Source organism: Centruroides sculpturatus, unplaced genomic scaffold (assembly GCF_000671375.1).
Source record: "Centruroides sculpturatus isolate CEXI.00-Female unplaced genomic scaffold, Cexi_2.0 scaffold1320, whole genome shotgun sequence".
NCBI classification, from domain to species: Eukaryota; Metazoa; Arthropoda; class Arachnida; order Scorpiones; family Buthidae; genus Centruroides; species Centruroides sculpturatus.
In genome coordinates this window covers 157,721-181,885 of record NW_019385657.1, presented here as the reverse complement: position 1 = coordinate 181,885, position 24,165 = coordinate 157,721, and the positions used below count along the sequence as shown (strand labels likewise).

At 31.3% G+C, this 24,165-nt stretch overlaps 1 protein-coding gene across 4 annotated transcripts in view; it reads right to left on the bottom strand.

The window, feature by feature from the left end:
* Positions 1-24,165, bottom strand: part of LOC111640930 (clustered mitochondria protein homolog) — a 77,839-nt gene that overhangs the window by 41,355 nt on the left and 12,319 nt on the right. For all 4 annotated transcript variants that reach the window (XM_023387019.1, XM_023387018.1, XM_023387020.1 and 1 more), the window contains exons 2-3: positions 9,938-10,356; positions 1,204-1,375 (exon numbers count right to left, since the gene is read on the bottom strand). In XM_023387019.1, coding sequence (XP_023242787.1) covers positions 1,204-1,375; positions 9,938-10,327 — 562 coding nt within the window. In that variant the 5' untranslated portion in view covers positions 10,328-10,356. The remainder of the gene's footprint in view (positions 1-1,203; positions 1,376-9,937; positions 10,357-24,165) is intronic.

The window sequence follows — 24,165 nt, the reverse complement described above, 5'->3', positions numbered from 1 at the left end:
AATATATATGTACTATATTACATTCTATAATATGATCAACTTTCACCTGTTTAAAGGAACTACTTAGAAATATTCTTAAGCAATAAAGTTTTATAAAATTTAATTTTTATAATTATAAACATTCATATAAACTACAATCAGCAAACATCACAAAATCTGATAAATTAGTAAAGTCAAACAACCACTGGATTACATCTAATTTTAATTAATTACTAATTTGTCCCTCTAGTGACAAATTATTTAGTAATTAAATATAATTGCAAAAAAGTAGCATGATGTAATCCAGTGGTTGTTCAACTTTACAATCAACATTTAATATTAAAATACAGTGGAACCTCGGTATACGTCTGCTTTAGAATACGTCCAATTCGGAATACGTCTTGTTTGGACGAAACAAATTTTGCTCGGTATACGACTTTTGTTCAGTATACAACTTAATTCAATTATACGCGCCATCTATGAACAAGTAGAACTATCGGTGTACTACACTAGACTATACGTTCGCGGTGCTACAGTTTATAACTTTGTTAAGTTTCTTCTGATTTTAATTTGTAAGTAACGTTTTATTATTTTTATTAATCATGAATTGCAAATAAAAAAAATGACTAGAATCACAACGGAACTGAAAAAAGAGATTGTTGAGAAATATGAAGGTGGCATGCATGTTCGAGATTTAACGAGATTTAACTGTTGCATTCCGTATTCCGAGAATGACGATATCGACAATCGTGAAAAATAGACATTATTAAATTTGCTAACGTTGCGAAAGGGGTTAAATCAATTACTAAACAGAGATCGAAAACACTAGATCATGTCGAGAAATTGCTTTTGCTTTGGATAACTGAAAAACATGTGCTGGCAACAGCATATCGGAAGCAATTATTTGCGAGAAAGCTAAAAAGATACATGCTGATCTCATGAAAAATCAAGCAGAAACTAGCGAGGGGTTTAAAGCCAGCCATTTTTTTTACATGAGAACGGATTAATCATTTTTACATTACTTCTTATGGAAAAGGTTGGTTTGGTATACGTCCTATTCGGTATAAGTCCAAACACCAGGAACGGATTAAGGTCGTATACCGAGGTTTCACTGTACTTCTAAGAAAATTTGTTTTATTAGAAATGTAAAATAGTAATAATAATTATATCTTACAAATTTATTTTCAAAATATTTATTTAACACAAACACACATACATACATACCTTCAACTACTTTGATCATAGAACCTTCTTTTAAACCTTCAATACTTTTCAGTTCTGCAAAGTTATCTAATGTCATTCCATCAAGTTGAAGAGAAAAACATGTTCGATGACATGTATCTTCTCGATCCATTAACAATTGATGAATTTCTTGTACTAACTCCATGGAACTAACCTGTAATAAGAAATTTTCATATTAAATTTTGACTTCAATATAAATATTGTCATAATGTATATAAGTAGATTTTTCCAAAAATATCAAATTCTGGCTAGTTTTTCCAACATATATGTTGGAGTACACATTTACTAATAAAGGCAAATTAGATTCATATATTTTGGTATCAAAGAACAAATGATACATAATGGTCTAATATTGGATCTTATAATGACAGCCTAAGTAAGTTCCTTCAGAATTCTAAATAATTTGGGTGGATACGATAATTTTCGGCTCTATCAGATGCATAATAATTAATTACTTGAGATTTGTAAGTAAAAAATAATTTGTCAAATACAGTCGACCCCCCACCTATAATGCGGTAGATACATTCCACTTTATAAGAATTTTGCATTGTAGGAATCCTTAAATACATAAGCCAATCACAGCCCAGCACGTGTGCAGTTTACGGACTATGGCTGTTTGAAAGGTTTTCTTCCATAAAATTAATTGATTCTAGACTAATTCGACTCAACATTTCCAAAACATGTATAATTTTTTGGGAATAATCCGTATAAACTATGCTATAAACAAAAAATTGTAGTATTACTTTCCGAGTGTGCACTGTTCGACAATGCCATTGCTTAAGCTTGTTTTCGTTGCGGAGCAGCACACCAAACGGTGGGCGCGTTTTCTAATAAGTTATTTTTCTGCGAAAAATTCATTGAACTTTGGAGACATCATTAATTAATAGAAATAATTTTTATGGCCGTTGAATAAGAAATGTTTTTTTTCACAAAAAATGTATAAAATTACAGTACTGTATTAGACTTACAGTACCTAATTTATATACTGTACAGATGATAGTAAACTCAACTTACCCACCTAAACTCTCCGTAGTGTGTAAGTACAGTAGAGCGTCGTTTATCTGAATCAATTGGGGACTGGGGTTGTTCAGAAAATCGATATTTCGGATAACCGATTATGTACAAAAAAATATATTAACCTATCCCATGTTAAAATTTTTCTCCGTTGCATATCGCTTCGCGTTGAATTTTCGTCGATGTTAAGCCTAATGAAGACTATTGTATCATTAAAAATTATTTTTTTATTTTGTACAAACAAAATAAATATATTGAAAAATATAAAAATAAAAAATTATACTTCAGAAGTTAATTTAGTATCAAAAACGTAAAATATTTGATTAGCCCAAGACACAGCCAAAGATTGCAGTGCCACAGCACTGGCAAAAATTTAAATTTACCGACTGGAATTCTTTCAGATGATTGATTTTTGGATAATCGACACACTACTGTAGTCCATTAATCCTGAACAGGTCTGTTGAAAAGACACCTTAAGATGCAACGTGGCTGGACGTAAGCTCCTTCCAGCATCATAGAAGAAACAGCGAGACGAATGCGATCTTGCCTCACACTTAATGTTAAACAACCTTCTTAACTGAGTTCCATTGACCAAGTCCAAGTTTTGACGTGAAGTTCTAAGCCAAGCTTAAACCGAACCTTAAGTTTCTCGCCTCGACTTCAATCTTTTTATATGGATTGAAGGCAGGATTGATTGACCAACCAGTGCTTCGTAGCTCTGTCGAAGGTCCGCTGTATGTCCACTGATTGGCGGCCAATCAGCAACCACACATTCAAAACAAATGGTCATTTCTCCAACCGAGTTTCTGTGGCATCGACCATTACTCGTTTGAAATAGAGAAAAAGGCGGGAATCGTGTTTCTGTATGATTCTATCCTGACAGATGTCTTCAAGGTTTGGTGGGTGGGCTGGTGCATTATTGAAAATGAGAAGGGCTCATAGCAGTAGATCATTGTCCTCCAGATATTTTTTATAGCAGGACCAAACACCAGATTTATCCAAATTGACAAAGAACTGCCTTGTCACCCACACTTGTGGGTTAGCCCTCCATATGACGTGCAGTTTTTCCTTCAGTATTTTGTGACTTAAAAGCTCTTGGGTTTTCAGAGTGGTATACAAGAAGCAGCTTTATCTTGCCACTTGCATTTGCACACAGTGTAAGAGTTAATTAACCCTTCATCAGTTTGTGGTCTGGCATCATCATCTCATCTACTGTGATGCAAGTCCTCCTCAGCATCTTCTTCCAAAAAAAAATCTAGTTTTGTCACAGTTAAACACTTGCTGGGGACGTATCCTTCAGGTCTATGATCTCTGCAAACATTTTGAGAAAATCTTCAACTGACTTGACGTCTGAACTAGCCGCCTCATCTTGCCTAATGACAGAATGAATGCCAGTCCTTTTTGAACCAGCCATGGCTGGCTTTGAACTCCTCTTCTGCTGAAGAACTTCTTTGTTATCTACAGAAACAAGAGATTTTCCATTTTCTCATGGACTGAAGTGTGTAGCTTCGATATTATTGTTACTCCCTTAGCTGCTATTATACTCATTATAGAGGTTTTCTGTTTCAATATTGTGCATATCATTGATGTAGAATGCTCATACTGTCTCACTAAATCCATTACTCTTATGCCTTCCTCATGTTTTTTTTTATAATTTCTCGCTTTACCTCAAGTGAAATCATACATTTTGGCTTTTAGCCACTGCTCTTTACACTTACTTTCTTTGGACCCATGGTGTCATTAAAGTTCATTTATTAAATATGTATCAATAGTTCTCTTTGTAGTATTTGTGTTTAGTAGGTAAATTATTTTGACCAAATTGAATTTGAATATTTTTGATTCATTCCTTTATTATCCCCGCTCTAAATAAGTACTCTATTTTTCTGAATGAGCCAGACTAATTGATCAAAGTGCATTTTTTCTTTTCTGAACAAGGGGCTGCTGAAGTAGCTAGATCACACACTTTTTAGTTAAACTAACTTTACTGGAAAGGTGGAATTAAAATGTGAAAGCTGTAGAATAAAGATATATAGATGTAGAATTTTATCGCTCCCCTTTTTCCTCTTATTAAATTTTTGTTAAAAATAAATTTTTTTATACAAATAAATATTAATTTAAATTAAAACTCCAAAACCTTTAAACGTCCAGTAGTAATCAATTTAATAATAAACAAACGTTTTCGACCGTACTCTCGGTCTTCATCAGGCTTAAAATCCGTTAGATTCGAACCTGTGCAAGCGTAGAACAATGATTATGAAATTAATTTTGAAAATCAACTTCGAAAAATGGAACCGCACAAACTGATTTTAAAGAATACAGTTATGCATGCGCATTGCCATGGCGACGGAATGGCATACGTAATACATACAATTATATAAATATATATAAATAAATACACCAAACTGGGATGTTGTCTTTAATTGCTGGAGTGGGCGTCGCCCGTTACCTCATAGCAGTATTTCCACGCGTGGGATACATTGACTGCATCATTAGCGTTAATGCAATTGGTGCATAACCCGGCTTTGTAAATTTCCAATGCCTCCAGATTTCGTAGGTGTTCCACTCGATGAGAAAGTTTGATCAGTTTGGCCTCATGTAGGTCAGCTCTTATGCCGGGATCAGTGGCATACGTTGATAGGGCGGTGGTGTGCCTTTTATTAACGATGTCGTATTTGTGTTCCTGCAATCTTTTATTCAAAGAGCGTTTTGTGGACCCAATATAAACTAATTCCCTTTGAAACCTGTTGTCCCATAGAGGGACCATGTAAACCCCTGGTGCTAGCTTCTTATTGATTTTGTCTTTGCCACCGCGGAGTAGCCCATATACAGTGCTAGGCCTCTTGTATGCAATCCTAGTGTTAGTATGGGCGGCAATCTCCCTGTAAACTGAGTTGAGGTGATGATTGTACTCAACTACCGCATGAGACTGTGTGTTATTTACATTGTGTGTTTCGTGGGCCGCTGCTTGTATGTTAGAAGTGTCGCGTGCGGCTATTCGTGATACGTATGCGCGGGCAAGGTCGTGTATCAGGTTCTTTCTATATCCGTGCTGTACTGCTATGTTCTGAATGCGTTTCAACTCCGCTTCTGTGTCTTCAGATCTAGTATGGTGTGTATAAGCCCGCCTTGTTAGGGCACGGAATGCCGAGATCTTATATGAGTATGGGTCCGCCGAGTTGGCTGGGATGAACAATGGCCTGTAGCATGATTTGTAATGTACTTTCGTTGCCACCCTAGTGCCATCAAGTTGTAGGTGGATATCGAGGAAATGCGCCTCCGTATTGCTCTTCTGATCCAATTTGATGGTGAGTCCGTACGGGTTGTCATTCATTGCACTTATGAAATTGTTTATGTTCGGTTCCGCTTTCCATAGAATAAAGATGTCATCTACATACCTTTTGTATATGAGAATGTCAGAGACAAATCGCGGTATGATCCTTCCTCCTTCAAGCTGCCTTATCACCAACTCGCATAAATCCCGAGAGCAGGCTGCCCATAGGTACACCACGCTTTTGTAAGTAAGTATTATTGTTAAAGCGGAAAAAGGAGGTGTAACATAGAATGTGTGCCAGCTCTAAAATGTGTTTATGATGAGCAGTAGCTCCGGGTTCACTAAGAAACTCAAGTGAGTAGATTTTAGATATTAATTTAAGTTAAATATTAAAAATACTAACTATAAAAGTATTTGGGTAAATGCCCAGTGCTCCCTTTAGAATTCAGAATAGGTAACCCCCTATGAGCACCTTTGCCTCCCATAAAATGACATTGTATTTAATTTTGCCAGAGTCAGGAGTCAGAGTCGGCCTACTAAAATTATCAAGAGTCAGAATCGAGTGTTTTTTTACTGACTCTGCAGCCCTGGTGGAAATACTCTTGAAGCTTGATACTTGCTGCACCAACTAGCGGATACTTAACTGAAACTTGCTCATATTTCAAAATTCAGTTTGTATCTCAAAGAAAAGAAAAAAAAAAGCCAAACTCCAGCTTGTATCTCAAAAAACTCTTATATTCTTATGTCAGTACACTCATATATCAAGACATAATTGTATTTTACACTCCTCTTTACAAGATATAACTGGTTTGGAGTTGTAAGGAGTCACTGTTATAATTATAATGCCTTTAAAACGAGGTCAAGTTTGACACTTCTAAAATGCTTAAAATATTTTAAAATAGTGCACATAGAGGAACAGTAATACATTTTTATTTAGAGATATTAATCAGGTTTTCATTTATTAGAAAACAATAGTTTTTAGATTTATTACTTATTTATTGAAATATTTAAAAAATAAAAAAAAGGAGCATTGGCAACACTTCTGCTTCAAAGGATTAAAAATAAATATTGATTATGAATGTAAAATGTAAACATTAAAAATGTGTATGCTTTATTTATGTAACATCAAGTTTGGTTTTGTGTAAATAAACTAAACATATTTCATATTTTCTATTTGCATAAAACTGAAGATAATAAACAAAAAAACCAAATAATTAGTTTTTCTTTTTACTTTATTAATACTGAATATCCTTAGTAGTTAAGGCATATAGCATGATAAAAAAAATATTGAAAAATTTAACTTTTTTTTAGATAACCATGATTATTTTTACTGATTCTCAAACAGGAAAGTCTAATAATCATAATGTGGCTCTTTATATTTTAAAACCTGTAAAAAAAAAGTATATTGAAATGGATTTTTTCATGCATGATGAATGATTACTGCTTGCTAGTATATAAGAGCCATTTTTTCAGAATATTTTTTAGGAAAAAAATTATACAATGTAAAAAAATAAATATCTTACTGTAAATTGATTGAAAACAAATTTTAAGAATTTTTGCATAACATTTATGTATCAAGGAAAAATGTAAGATTACAATAACAGTTTTAATCATTCATCTTCACACACCAGGATGATATACAAATAACACTTACATAAAACCTGGTAACTAGAGGGGTTGTGTACTAGGGTAGCTAACATTTTCGAGGGCCCTTCTGGGCTCTTCTTCAGGCTATCAGCACAATAGCCTGAAGAAGAGCCCAGAAGGGCCCTCGAAAACGTTAGCTACCCTAGTACGCAACCACTCCGATTACCAAGTTTTACGTAAGTGTTATTTGTACAACAGTTTTAATATTTATTCTCTTCTTCGGAATTAGGCAAATTACAGGTAACCCCCGTATAACACGGTACTGTTATAGCACGGATTCACTCTGACACGGTTCGAGAATTGGGTAAAACCCTCGTACAACATGAAATGTAATAAATTTTTACATACTTAAGTAATAATAGTTCACAAAATTTATTATTTTCGTGAACTATTTAAGTATGTAAATTTTCTTTTCTCGCCTTCTGTCGATACACATGGTCCTTCTCGAAACTTATTTCAATGTTGCTAGATCTCGATGCTTCTGCTTCTGATGTTGCCAGATGTTTTCCCCTTATTCCATACTTGCTTTATTCTTCATAAGTGCTTAGCACCATATAAAGAAAATTACAAAGATCTTTTAACTAGAAGCAAGCAATCTAAAATTACACACTTTTTGCAAAAAGTAAAGCATGGATCTGAAGATAATGCAGAAAAATGCTCAGAGGATAAGAATAACTTGCCAAAAAGAAAACGTTCTCGGTTAATAGTGCTTTTAGTGATGACAAAGAAAACATTAATTTATATCAATATGTATCACTTAAGAAAATTTTAATAAAGATATTTATCTTAATTATGAAAATATAATAGCATGTTTTTTTAATTTTTGGAACCTAACCTTCCTTTTCGTACTAGTTCTTTGTTTTGTATAACACGGATTCGCATAACACAGCAAATTTTTGGTACGTAACTACCGTGTTATATGGGGGTTACCTGTATATTCTGCAATCTCTTCTGTATTTGAAATCAGTCATTGCTTACTTTAAACAATAAATCATCTTCAGTACCTGTTAAAAGCATTACTAATATCATATTTCTTAAATTACTTAATCTCTGGTTTTATTGCATTCTATGAGAAGGGCCCATTCACATAATTGAAATTTTAGATTTCTTTCATCTTCCAGTTGCTGTTACTTCAAAATTTGAAGATAACATCAGTTCCACTTCATAAATGCTTTGCAAAGCAAATTAGCAGATACTCTAATGGTTGTATCTGGTTGATTAAACTGCCTGAAATTACAGCAAACTGTTTCTTCAACTAAGTTTATTCTTAATAAACTCAAGTTCTGAGACAACAAACTGATATTGTACTAGCAAATTCGTTTCTTCAACTTTCATCAAGACACCTGAACTTTTTCTGTCTACAATTTCTTTCATTCTTTCATCCAACTAGCCTTTATTGTGGTCATAAATCTAAACTAAAAAGGTGTAATGAGTATTTTCATGGCCATAAGTTTCAATAATAATACTTTTTGCACCTTTGACGTTACTGTTTTGTTTGAAGGCATTTCAAATATCATTTCATAGAGGCACCTCATCTATATTTTCTATCGTGATAGTTCAAAGTTCTATTGTTTCTAGTATTAAATGACATAATTTTGAACTATCAACTTTATTTTGATATTCATCTGGAATATTTTGTGGTATTTTTATTTTCATGCGCATACATAGGTTATTTCTTTTCTTAAACCAATAACACCATGATGTTGAACCAGTATATTCAATGGATACTTCTACATTACAATTTGTTTTGATAGTGAATGATCATTTTTGTAGAAACCAAAATACTAGATTACCTGTTGTCTAATGTCAAGATTTTTAAATCTTGAAACTCTGGCCACTTTAAACTTCCTTTACAGATTTTATTATGTTTAGTCTTTTTTTTAATTTTCTTGTTATCTCTATGTTCATGTCAAATTTTTCTGATATAAACCTAAAATACTGTGCTGCTACTCTATTCCATTTTCTTTGCATATGCAATAACACCAAGTTCAAAAGCAATAATGTAGAAATGTCTATTTTGCTTATGAGTCATGGGTTAATAAAAAAAATTATTCTTAAACATCACTAATTCTACAGCATTTGAAAATTTGTGACTTGTGAGTTTCATAATGACAGTTGACAAGTGAAGGTTCAATAGTCTACCGAGTGCTGTGCACTCAGAATAGATACAGAAAATTCACTTTATTTTCAAAAAGATTTTGTTCTCTTAGGCACCTGTGGACCTGTTCAACTGGGAAAGATGGGGAAATGTTTCCACTGCAGTCTGTGGGAGTTGAACATGGTCTCTCTGGAGTACTGAGTGCACTGTTTACATGAAAACAGGTCCCATCTTACTATAAAGAATGTGTGTGCTGTCTTTAATTAGTTATATAATAAATGTAAAATACAAATACTTGTTTATAAATGAAATATGGTAAGAAAATAAAAAGTAACAAATTCTAATCTGTTCAAATCAAAATTCTATTTAAAGTTTCTTCCTTTATCATAGAAAAGACATACTCTGGTTTTAGACAAATTTAGGAAAAATTCTCTCATACATTGGTAACTATGGTAAACATTTTGCAACTCTAAGTAATGATTTATCATAGTAGAAAATAATTCTCTCATACATTGACAAGAAAATTACTAAAAAAGAACTATAATGATTTGATCATTTAAGAATACTTTGATACTACATATATTAAAATATACATGTTATCAAAATCATTATTCCAATTTTTTTTAAACAGAAAAATTGAAAAATTTTAATAAATCCACTTTGGTCAAATATTAAAACTTCCTTACCTGTATATCAAAAGGTTCTAATCCAGGTACAATCATTTTTACAGTAAATCCAGTATCTTGAATAAAAACATATTCTTGCTCCTTGTTTTCTTCTGAAGTTTTATTTGCACTATTTTCAAATTTTTTATCATCAGTTTTACATTCAGCACTTTTGGAATTAACATTATTACAGTTTGAATCATCAATATCTTCTTCAATAAATCCATTTTTTTTCTGAACTGTACCATTGGTTTCACCATTTAGTTTAATTTCTAATTCACTATCAGAATCACCATTTCTATGAAAAACTCTCTCTTTTAAACAATCAGTTTGTAAATGCACCACAGAAGTAAGTGATTCATTTCCTTCTCTTGTAATTTCTTGATCAGATTTATCAAGCACTGATGGCATTTTATCTGCAATTTTTGAGCACCAAGTAACTAAACAAAAAGAAAAGATTAAAATTTTTAAATTTAATTTTTACATTAAATAATTTCAGAACTATCATAATTCAATGGCACAGTAATGAAAGCAGTCAAAGCCTTAATTCATACTTGAAAGTCAAAATTTAATACTTATTACCATTTTCTTTAATATTTTATATATGCATTTTATCTTCAAAATATAATATTTAAAAAGACAATCAATAAGCATATACATTAGAGCCAATCATACATGACTAATATGTAAGCAAAAAATTGTGTAAACTTGTTAAACTGATAAGAAATATCAGTAATTAATGGGGTTTACTAACATATCTAACAAAAATTTTTTATGATATAAATAACACAAACACTATATTAAAAATAAATAGCATGATTGTAAATTATATAAACTTTTAAAAATTTTTGGAAAAAATCAAAAATTTAAAAATTTTTTCCTCTAAATTGGACATTTTATGCTCTTTGATTACAAGAGCTACCAGTATCAATACCCTTCAATTTTGGATCCACATTTTCAAAGTAATTAACATAAATGAAATTAAGAGCAGCACTAATATCACACTGACACAATGTATTACAAGTGAGAACTCTGGACTACTGATGTGAGTCCCAGTTTGTTGTTGTTGTTAAGTTCCATCAAGTCGTCGTCGACTCCTAGTGACTGCATGGACAAGTCTTTCCTTTGTCCATGTAGTTTTCTTGGCAAGAGTTGAGGAAGTGGTTTGCCATTGCCTTCTTCCTTGAATGATGTGTCACACGCGCGTGGGAAAAGAATGCCTTCTTTTCCTACTGATGTGAGTCCCAGTTTAGTACAAGCAAAAAATGAGTCACTTTCCCAAAACGAAAATGAATGAATCAGATGCAGAGACTTCTTGCACCTTAAAAATTATGCAGGTTTAACATGCAATTAAGAATTTTTATTTTTCATATTTTCCGCATTGCCAATAGTATAAACCACATGTGGCAAGTCCATATATGGCAGATAATACTATGTTATAAATCAATATTTAATGTATATGCTTATTTTAATGGACTCAATAATTATTCCTATTTATTGAATTCTATTATTATGAAATTATGATTTTATGACAATCATCAATACACATGTTCTAAACTTTCTAAACACTATGCCATTGAAACTAAAATTATTAGAACAAAAAAATAGTATTAAAAGATATATTTTTGTTAAAATGTAAATTAAAATGCAACAAAGTGGAAACTGAATTATTTAAATCAGTTTAAAAAGCATCAGAATATGTCACATTGTACAGTACATAGTAGAGTAAATGCAGAAATCAAACTTGCCATGTAACTGGAAATCACTTTCATCTGTCAATTATAGCATTGCAAAACTAGGTCTGTACACATACATGCATGCACAAACACAATATTAGATTTTGAGTAAAATAATTTGCCTTCAAATACAGTAATTGCATTACAGTATTTACTATTCGAGAAAATTTACATGCACAGTGCTTGTTGTACCAAAAACACAAACAGGTTTCTGGATTATAATGAAATTTCATTTAGCTGAAAGACCTTGGATCTCATCAAGTTCAGATAATAAAGTTTTCACTATATTTGGTTAATACTAATGACTTATGCTAATAGTGTCCAAAGTATAGCCAATTAATTAGATCTGNCTAAATAGTTGCCAATACACACACACACAACACAAACAATTTTGTAAGGAGGTTGGTTTTATGTTTTTAGGGCTTCTGAGTGTCAAAACATCAAGAAATGAAAAACAGGAAGTCAAAATTTCACCTCCTCAATCAACCATATTTTCCCTACATTAATTAATTCTGTAATGGAAGGAAATAGTAAAACTAGCATACATAGTATTATTATACATAGTAAGTATGGTATTATATATAAAAAGCTAATTTTTAAAAAGCTAAATTGTCACAAATTGCTCCAAACAGCTACATAAAAACACCCGATTTTAGCACCAAAGCAATGAATTGACAACACTATTTCTTTTTTCTTTTTATTTTCTTCTTTCTACCCTATAGGCACTAAGAGAATCTTTTTATCAAGCAAACCTTATTCAACCCACAATGGATTTGGTCAGGCCAAATAGAACAACCAAATGGCAAGGCCAGGGCCCAATATATCTGGGACAGACTATACTCTGAAAAATTCTTGGAGTTTTTTTGACTTGTTTAGCGCCAAAACACTCCAGGAATTTTGTTTCAGATTTGCCATAGTGGTAGACTAATACTTCTGGCTAGAATCCAGATTATCTGATGTAATGTGGACCAATGCTACCTTGGATAACTAAAAACCTGAATAAGATGAATGGCCATGGCCATTTCAGATTAAAAATTATGAATTTTATATAAAAATGCAATTACACAATTACATGACAAAACTTTTAACAAGGATTGTCAGCTTTTACAATGTAATTATGATAAATGTTATTTCACAGTTAATAATAGAATTGCAATTTATTTAATTATGAATTATTTTTATATATAACAGTTTAAAAAAATAAACAAAACAGGAATGCTAAACTAGTGAATTACATTAAAAACCAGCAATATTTATAAAGTAAATCATGAATTAAAATATTAAATCAGCAAGTAATTTCAATTTAATACCACTGAATAACCACAGTCATCATCAATAATCAAGATTTTAAACCCTACGCCGGAAGAATATAATAATAAACTGTCTACAAACCTATAACCAGCGTGAAATATGTTCAATTGCGTAAGCAATTGAACATATTTCACGCTGTACGCAATTGAACATATTTCACGTAAGCAATTGAACATATTTCATCTTGTGTGTACACATAAGATGAAATATGCTTATTTTGAATGTATAAATGCTCAAAATTCAGTATATGGTATAAAATTTTTAGGACCATTTGTATGTCATAGAATGTATATATTCAAATGGTAGGTAACAGTTTCAAACAGGATTTTGAAAAAGGTGGGGTTCAAAACTAACATTTTTGACAAGATTGTCTTGTTTATAAAATCGTACTGCCACTCGTTCTTATCAGCATAGAGGTATGAAGGAGTACATGTCGAGAGTAGATATTTGGCACAGAGTATTAGGTGCCCAAATCATTTGCACATAAAAAAATCCAGACTCGTAGGTAGTCAGGGGACCGAGAATCGAATCAAAATAAAATCCAAAATGGCGACCCTCTCCTACAAACAGGCAAAACAGCCACCTCACCCCACCGAAGTCAGGTAGGGGAGAGTACCACCAACAGTCATTATAAGAAGTGAACTCTGACCTTAGGACCAAACACACAGTTTCTTCTAGGTTAAATAAAATTTGTAATCTAATTTTGTAAATTTGGGAGTGCTTCAAATATGACATTAAAGCAGTTTTATGTCGTTACAAGTGGGTTTATTTTAACTTAACATAATCTAGTATAGTAAAATCGTAGGACCGATAAAAATTTGACATTATATTAGGATTGTCACTACATTCGATGACATAATTGGGTTAAACTGTATACTGTTTGTGCAAAATAAAAAAATTTCGGACAATACAATAGCCACGATTTTTCAAATACGGGGACTTTTCGTTATGCATCAACAAAAAATTCAACCCTGGCTGACACGCAACAGAGAAATTTTGAAATTAGATACGTTAATTTCATCAAAGATGCATCGTGGACGATCTTGTAGTCGTGGCCAGCAAAGTTTAAACGATTGCGCCCAAAAACCTGCAATATCAAAGAAGATAGGAGAATGAGAACAAGACCTGCCTTGAGCATCAAAGTGATTCCATCTCCGAGACATAGTCTTGTCCCAAATATAGTTTTGCCATTTTACTTGTTTTCTTCATAACTTAGTTCATTAATTTTTAGAATATAGGTATGTAGAGTAATGATACAGTAATAATCTAGTACATTATTAATAGGTTTTAAATAATTTAATGAGTTGCATATTTTGGTCCTATTTTTATTTAATTTTTTCCAAAGTGAGAATTACCCTCTAATTTGGAAAGAATTGCCAAGGGCCTTAGAAGGTATATATGTTTATAATTTTTGGAAGTGACTTAATTTTGTATTTTTGTTCACATGATATAATAATTTATAGTGTGCTTTATGTTTGATGTTGTAACACATAATACTGTTTAAATGATTTAACAATGGATTTATGGTTACACAGCAAATGAACTTAAATAATTTCCTTGAAAAATTTCTCACCCCTATCATTTGATTTGCTTCAACCATTTGAACACAAATTTAGTTCTTGCTTGATAAAGCCTGACATAAAATTATTCATGCCAAGATTATTAAAATATTTTTGAACTTTTCAGTGTGTATATTTATGAAGGATTGTCATGTTTTGTTCTTAGAGTAGATAGATTTCTTATGTTTCTTCATCTATATTTTCAATATTTTTTTTGGACTTTGATTTTACTTATTAAATTTTATAAAATTATATAAAAATCATTCAATTAAAACTCTTTATATTTTAAAAAATTTGTTTTTCGAAATCATTTCTAATTATTACATTAAATATAATATAGTAGCTTAACTGCCTAGCCTTAGTCCAAATTACGCAACATCTTTGATAATATGGCTAATTAATTATAATCAATCAAATTATTTTAAGTAATATGATTAAATTCCTGTTACAGGGGAATATACTTGTTAAAATACTGTAGAACAATTAATGTAACAAGAGTTTTTACTATCAAAAAGTAACCAATATAACTGATATAATTAGACTACACAATAGTATTTTTTACTATATAGAAATGATTTTCTCCAATTTCCAATTTATTCTTTACAACACTTTTTTTAAAAGTTATTTAAGCTATACATTCAAATTCTTGATAAGTTATTCTCTTAGCAATATTATAGTCTATAATAGAATGTTATAATTATTAAAAAACATGGCCAAAGTTATATATAAACTTGTCTAACAAAAAAAGAAGTTTTAAATCATTGTACATTTACCAAATACATTTATGTGACTAAGCCAAATACATGAGATACTGTTTAATTAATTAAACCTTTTTTGTAAACTAAATACCATATTTCTGTAAATATAACCCATGATAGTATATATCCTTCAGAAAACTGATAACATAAAAATTAAATCTCTTGCATAACCCACACAACTACACAATGGGAGCAGCTAATGTATTCCACAGGCATGAGTTTATGACTGAAATTTAAAATATGAAATTTTAAATTTCAGTCAAACTATTTTCAAATTTGTCTTTTAAATAGGTAATCTCTGGGTTAAAAATATACAAAAAAATAATAAGTCTCAAAAACCTCAATGTTAACTCAGCAGAATAAAAGCAAAGCTCTTCAAATGTTTTGAACCTACACTGAAGGACTTCAGGAAATCAATGACTTTGAAAATGAAATGCTTAGAATGCAATTGCTTCATCCGAATTAAGAGTGCCATAAATGCATGTTGATTTTACAGTGAGGCACTGTACCAGACTTGCCATGCTTTAGAAGCAGGGTTCTCCTGTTCTTACAAGAAATGGCAAGCCTGGTACAATGTCTTGTAAGAACAAGCATGCATTCAATGGGCCTCATAGTTTGGATGACAATTGCATTCAAATGTTGAATTCCATATACCATATTTACTCGCATATAAGACGAGGTTTTGATTCATTTTTCACTGCTTCAAAAACTTAGGTCATTCTATACGCATGAGCAAAGGATTCTTCTCATTTTTGTAATAATTTTTGTAAACTGTGTACAGGTAGACCTCCTACAACACGGTACCTTTACAACGCGTTTTCGCTCCAACACGGTTGAAAAAATGTGGAAATTTTCTTACAACACGGTACTTTTACAACGCGGTTTACAGTATTTAAAAACTAATTATCTTCACACCAACAGTCATTATAAGAAGTGAACTCTGACCTTAGGACCAAACACACAGTTTCTTCTAGGTTAAATAAAATTTGTAATCTAATTTTGTAAATTTGGGAGTGCTTCAAATATGACATTAAAACAGTTTTATGTCGTTACAAGTGGGTTTATTTTAACTTAACATAATCTAGTATAGTAAAATCGTAGGACCGATAAAAATTTGACATTATATTAGGATTGTCACTACATTAGATGACATAATTGGGTTAAACTGTATACTGTTTGTGCAAAATAAAAAAATTTCGGACAATACAATAGCCACGATTTTTCAAATACGGGGACTTTTCGTTATGCATCAACAAAAAATTCAACCCTGGCTGACACGCAACAGAGAAATTTTGAAATTAGATACGTTAATTTCATCAAAGATGCATCGTGGACGATCTTGTAGTCGTGGCCAGCAAAGTTTAAACGATTGCGCCCAAAAACCTGCAATATCAAAGAAGNTTGGAAAAATGCGGAAATTTTCTTACAACACGGTACTTTTACAACGCGGTTTACAGTATTTAAAAACTAATTATCTTCACATAACAGAAAAATCGCAACGGATCACTTGATACGAGCTGCAGTTCGGCATACAGAGCTAAAAGTCTTTGAAAACAGCTGTTTGTAGATGTTGGCATGTTATTCCCTTGAAAGTTTCAGGGGAAGACCGGTTTCTAGACAGATGTGCATCAGTTACCGTAAACACTCAAATATATCACTAAATTTTCGATCATTTATACTCTTTCAATAAGTGGGGACCGCAAAAATGGTATAAAATACAGTATAAACTTCTATTGGGTGTATATTTTTAACAACATAGTGAAAGGAAGTTATTTTTTTGCGATTTTTACTGTCCACAAAACTGATTGAAAAAATTTTAGCCATAACAATGCCAAATGAAAAGAAAGAACCGTCGTTAAAAAGGAAATTTATAACTCTTCAAACAAAGATAGAAATTTTGGATCGAATTAAAAATCAAGAGCGTATAGTTGATATCGGTAGGCATTTTAATTTAAATGAGTCGACAATTCGGTCAGGAGAAAAGATCAAATTTGATCACATCCGGATCATCTATTCTTGCGAAAAATGTTGCTCGTCCGAGAGCACCTATAATGGAAAAAATGGAACAAGCACTAATATTATGGGTAGAAGATATAAACAAGAAACAGCTGCCTTTAAATAAAACTGCACTTAAACACAAAGCCTTAAAAATATTTGATTATTTAAAACAAATGGGACAGTCGTCAGCTGATGAAACCAGTGTTAAATTCGTGGCTAGCAATGGCTGATTTGAAAAATTCAAAAAACGCCATTCAAACACAAAGTTTTTCTCTTTTTAGAACTGAATCCCAGTTTTTGTATTAAGTTGTTGTTTCCTATAACACGATTTCCCACAATGCGGTATTTTCAAGGAACGTATCTACCGCGTTGTAGGAGGCCTACCTGTATTTGCATTTTTTACCGGATTCTCGCCTTATGGTGTTTAAAAACAAAAGTATTTTAGCTGGGTTGTTTGAATCATTCTTGTGTATTGTTAGGAGTAAAGATGAATAACAATAGGAAAAGCAAAGCTTTTGAATTAAATTCCAAAACTACATAAGAGCCTGATATAAGTTTTAATTCATTCCCACATGAAAACATGATTACTTAGAAATCAGAATTTGGAGAAACTCATAAGTTTAATTGACAAAGAGTGAATCTGACTGTTAAAAATTGGCAAAAAGAGTTCTCAATTGTCCAGCTTTAGGTGAACAAATTATGTTGTTGAATTTACAAGATTTTTCCTTGAAGTTTAAAATGCTAGTAATTTTTGTGGAACAATATGTGTGTAAGGTTGCCAACAGGGTACAAAAAATGTCAAGAGGGTCGAGCAGTCATGAAGGGTCGTATGTGGGCAATCAGTACAGACAGACTATGGTTACAAGAAACCATTTATTTGACACTAAAGAAGCTTACAAGATTTCCATGATCTTGGAAGTTCTACATTAGCAGCAGCCTCTGGGTCTTCCTCTCCTTTCCAAGATAGTCCCATTTTGAAGGAGTGTCCCTGGTTTTCAAATGACCAATTCCATCAACGTCTCAACTCAGAGACGATGGGTTGACTTCCGTTGATGGAAAGATGTCAATCTGAGGTCAGGAGATGGAGACGAAGATGGACACGAGATACACACACAACAGATCCGCCATTTGGAACTTTCGGGAGAAGTCGTCACATCATTCCGATTGGTCTCTCTTCATCACCTGGTGACAATTCAAAACCTTTCTGGGGTGCGGGAGAGGTCAAAATCAAAGTTTAATTCAATTCCCATCCAGAGATAGTCAATCTTCACTTTTCCATTGTTCTATTGTTTAAAAGTTTGCATCGCTTTCATTAAGAAAAAATATTTCTAACTTCTATTTTTTTTTTCTCAAAAAAAAAAGATAAAATCATTTATTTTTAAGGACAAAATTAACGCAAATTTTAGTGAGATTCGAACCTGTCCAGAGCCTCACATGTGCATTTACGTGCATTTGATATTTTACTTGTGATTAAAACAAAATAAAATTAGAATTGTATTAATAAATCTAATTTTTTTTATTTTGATCTTTAACGTCACACCTCGTCCTATATGCAAGATTCTTATATGCAAGTAAATACAGTAACCAAATTTCATGCATGTTTCAAGCATTTCATTTTTGAACTCCGATTTTCCTGAACAAGGCCTTCAGTGTAGGTCAAAAACATTTGAAGAGCTTCATTTCTGATTTGCCGAGTTAACAATGAGGTTTTTTTAGATATCTTATGATAATCATCCAGTTTTAAGTCTGAAGAGTATTTTATGGTGAATAATAATTATTTTGATTTTCAGAAAAATAAAAATAAAAATTGTTTCTGTTACAAATTGTTGTACAGAACTTTGTAATGAAGTTTTAATAATTTATCATTAAAATTTTAACAGTTTAAATTAGGTACTTTAATATTTTAATTCATCAGCTTACTGATTTTGGGGCAACAAGTGGGTTGATACAATCAACCCCAGGAATTTTTCACAGGACTTTGTCCTGAATATGCAAGGCCTTGACTTTCACCATCTGACCACTCCATTATGAATCTGGTCAAACCCACAATACAGTGGCTAGAAAATATAGTGTCGAAATCGAGCTTATTTTCTGTCCCTATATTGGAGGTTGCCGCAAGAGGCGCTGCTGTCAATCGTTGTGCTACACTGGCTGTATCATCCTATGTTTATATTGGTTTTAAGTGGGATTTTTAAGCATAGTAAATGTGCTGTAGCCAAGTAAAAGAATTTAGATCGATAATAAATCATATCACTAGCAATCAATTATTATATAGTATTACTTTATTAACATTTATGAAGGAATTCATTTTATTAAAGCTAATTAAGATTCTTATTAAATCAAATAGCCTACACTGTATTGTCTATTTTTACATTACAGCTGTTGAGTGCTGTACAAACAAGTATTATTTAGAGTACAAGAGTAATCTACTCTTGTTATTACCTTATTAACAACAAGGTTTATTCATATTTACTAAAAAAATACAGAATTTATCATATTTTTAATAATAAAATGTAAGTTTTATATGGCTTTGTGAACCTCTTCCACTGTGAGGGCCTAAAATAGAATTTATTAAGCAAATGCCATCAGTTACATAATACTGTATACTGTTCACAGTATTATGTGACATAGTATAAAGCAATATTAAAATTACAATTAAATTCTACACAGTATATAAAATATAAAGGCAGAATGTTACTTTATTGTCCCAATATAAAATTACAAAATTAAGTATGTACAAATAAACGATTATTAGTCTACTGCCAAGTACCCATGCATATACACTTTATATTTGAAAAATCTCTCTTAAAAAATTACAGATTAATATGCATGTAGATTTCTCACCCTTTTCGACAAAAATAAAAGAATTAAAAATTACAGTAGAGTAATATCTATAAATTAGAAATACACAAGTCAGTAAAGTTTCTGTTCAGCCATTTCCTAAGGATTTATTCACTTTACAAGCACAAATTTAATCGCTTTCGATGTTCTTGTAAGAAAGGATATCACGTAGCCAAAGCGAAAGTAGCACTACGATTGACATCAGCGCCACCTTGTCTGTGACGTCACTAACCTCGATGTATGGACCGAACGGTTATAATGGAGGAATATAAGCGCTTTCGACACTATATTTTCTAGCCACTGTACCCACAATAGGCCTAGAAGAAAGACACTCTTGGTGCCCAGAGGGCAAAAAGTCAAATGAAAAAATATTTTGGTTAAAATAATGATTCAAAGTAGTTCATGACTAAAAAATTAAAAATATAATATTTTTAAAAATATCTTTTTTTTATTTTTGTTTAATCTGTATTTCAGAATTAATATTTTTAGTAAAAATTATGAATTTTATATAAAAATGCAATTACACAATTACATGACAAAACTTTTAACAAGGATTGTCAGCTTTTACAATGTAATTATGATAAATGTTATTTCACAGTTAATAATAGAATTGCAATTTATTTAATTATGAATTATTTTTATATATAACAGTTTAAAAAAATAAACAAAACAGGAATGCTAAACTAGTGAATTACATTAAAAACCAGCAATATTTATAAAGTAAATCATGAATTAAAATATTAAATCAGCAAGTAATTTCAATTTAATACCACTGAATAACCACAGTCATCATCAATAATCAAGATTTTAAACTTATTGATACAATTTTCAAGACATTTTCTTGGAAGAAAGAAAAAAAAATATTGCATTATTTAAAATTTATAAAATCATAATTATACAAGCCGTTTTTATTCTAAAATTTAAGTTTCAAAATTACATATATCTAAAAGTAAAAGTAGAATAGAGTTTTGGATAATGTTTTTTAACAAACTGTATAATGATCAATCAATTAATAAAAAAAAACACATCAGGAGATTCTGACAAATAAAAAGGAAATAACCTAACTTTTTTGTAGATAATGGTTAAAATGCTTACATAATATATTAAATCAAACAACTTTTTAAAATCTTTTGTGAAAATGCATCTCAGACACTTGTGATTTCAAATTAATAGTTTATTTCTGGTTTAGTCTTGAGAAGCTGGAACACTAACAATAATCAACTCAACACCTTTCATACTCACCTTTCCAAAGAGTACTGATTTCTGAAGTATGCTCCTTAAAGAGGCAAAAAAACATTTGTTCCATTAAATTTTTTTGCTAGAAAGTGTTTGGAAGATGTTGAGTTGCTTATTATTTCTGGTTGAAGAATTATTGTTTGTAATTTATTTCAGGTTAGTAATTTAGTAATTCTATGAAAGTATTTTTAATACTGTATATTAAATCAAGAGAGTTATGTAAACACTTGTTAAAAACTACTATATACAAAAGGAAATTAGCTTTACCAGAATCTGCTGATGTTTGACATCTTAGTTGAATTTATATCTTATGCCATATTTGCCAACCTTGGATATAGACAAGATTGACTTGATTACTAGGAAAGGCTGATTTTGGAATGCAAATGCTGATAAATAAAACAATTTGTAGAAATGTTGTGGTAAAATTTGCAGCATTTAAGCATTTATTCAACCTTCATTCTATTTTTCACAATAATATTTTTTTTGTTTGTTTTGTTGATTTTAATTTAAGATGCTTGTAAAAAGCCAACCTGGCCACAGCATCTTTTTGAAAAAATAATAAAAAAAATAAAAATAAATAGGTTTATTACAAGGATATCACCCTTGTCACAAACCTGTTATCATCAATAACTGTAAAGTCAAGGGATACTTTTGGCTATATCACTACATTTGAGGGTTGCTAATTAAAATACAGTTGACCCCCCTATAATTACGGTCCCTATAATTACGATTCCTATAAAACTGCAAAAAAATTGTGACGGTATCCGTAAAAAAAGGTAAAAAAACTCCTATAATTACGTAAAACGTCATCGGGNACGTGAACACAACTTCCCTGTGTCAATCTTGGGCCATGTTCAGTAACGCAGAATTCTTGCTACATCTAGTTAAGCTGTGATGTTGAACTCGTTTCTTGCTACTGTTTGACTCCTCCCACCGCTAGAATTCTAGCTAGTTCAGTCAGCTTCTTTTATCTATACTAACTTCTACTAGTGACGTCATTGTTTTTGTCTTGCCGTACGATTTGCAAGATGGATGCTCGTGTTGGACTAAACATATTTTATTAATTTTATCATAATCTGACGCAGCTTTCATTTGAATAATTATATTGGTTGCTTCATCCTTTTTCGACCAATTTGTTTGCGACAATTGTTACAATCATAATTTTAACTTTGTCCACCATTTTGCCCAGTTGTTTAACTAAGAATAATCGTTCGGTGATAACTAAGAATAATCGTTTGTTAGAGAACATATATTAAATAAAGTTGTTTTAATACTTGTTAACTAACTAACATCCTGTCCTATAACATACATAAAGTCTTTGCACAACTCATCCTCACAATTACGTAATGCTTATTATATTCTAATTAAAGCTCTTAATTGTAGAAATAAAAACAATACATAGCTTGGAATAGCGAAGATTACTTTTATTAATTACATGTATAATGACTGCACAAAAGCAACGACATAAAATATGGTTTTCTATGCATTACTTCAGAAAAATTTAATCTTTCTGTTTTCCAAGAACTGAATTTGCCCTCTCGGCAGAATTGCCCATGTATCGCGTTGTTGTATACAAATAAAACTAAATCAAACAGAAATTTTGCTTTTTCTCTCAACGTTTTCACACTCCATGATAAAAAATTCCAGCAACCAGTTGCGTAACTTTTCCAGCTGTTATGAGATTTTGTTATAAAAACTTCTTATATTTTAAATTACTATAAAATGGCAAAAAGCTTAATTTTGAGCTTAATTTAGGGACGAGTTTTATAAAAAAGTATAAATGTTAATAATGAGTAAAATTGTCATTCACATTATTAAGCAAAATAAATAAATTGTGTGTGGTGCCATCTGTTATGAGATTTTGTTACAAAAAAACTTTTTATATTTTAAATTACTATAAAATGGCAGACAGCTTAATTTTGAGCTTAATTTAGGGACGAGTTTTATAAAAAAGTATAAATGTTAATAATGAGTAAAATTGTCATTCAGTCTGATCCTACTGGAGATACACAAGATCCCCTTTATCTTCACAGCCCCTTGACCTTTAACCACCAAAATTTAACAATATCAGTGTTCCTCATATACAAGCCGCCATGCCAAATTTTGTTACTTAATCTTTACCTCAGTCTGAGATATTAAATGAAAGAGACACAAACAACACAATTTTTTTGCCGTTTTTTTCCCTTTACTTTTTTGGATTCGGGAGATCTCAAAACGTGGAAATTTGCAAAAAACTTAGAGGGTCAAATTTGGCATGATTCCAATACTTTCCCTTGTTATGGGAAACTAAACAGCTGGAAAAAGCTTTTGCTTGGCTAGCCCAGCACTCAAAGTTAAGGAAACCAAAAAGGAAACCCAATAATTTTCAATTATACTAAGGTATAAAATTTAAATAAGAAAAGTTTAAAGTAATTTTGTTAAATTATGATATATTTCTCTATTTTTAAAAAAATATTTAAACTTAAACCACTAAGACACATTAGCTCAAAGTTAAAATTGTTTGCACCACCATCTGTTTTGAGATTTTATTCAAAAACAAATATTTTTTTTATTATAGAAAAGCAAAGCACTTAATTTTGATGGTAAAGATGAGTTTTTGAAAATGTAAATGCCAATAAGTAAAATTTTTATTAAGTCCAACCCCACTTGAAATATGACATATGACCTTCCTCTATCTCCCACTCCTTGACCTTTAACCAACAAAATTTATTAGCATCAATGCCCCTATATAGAAATAATTCTGCCAAGTTTCAGAATTTTTGGTTCATCTAGATCTGAGATATAATGCTGCTAAATAGTTGCCAATACAC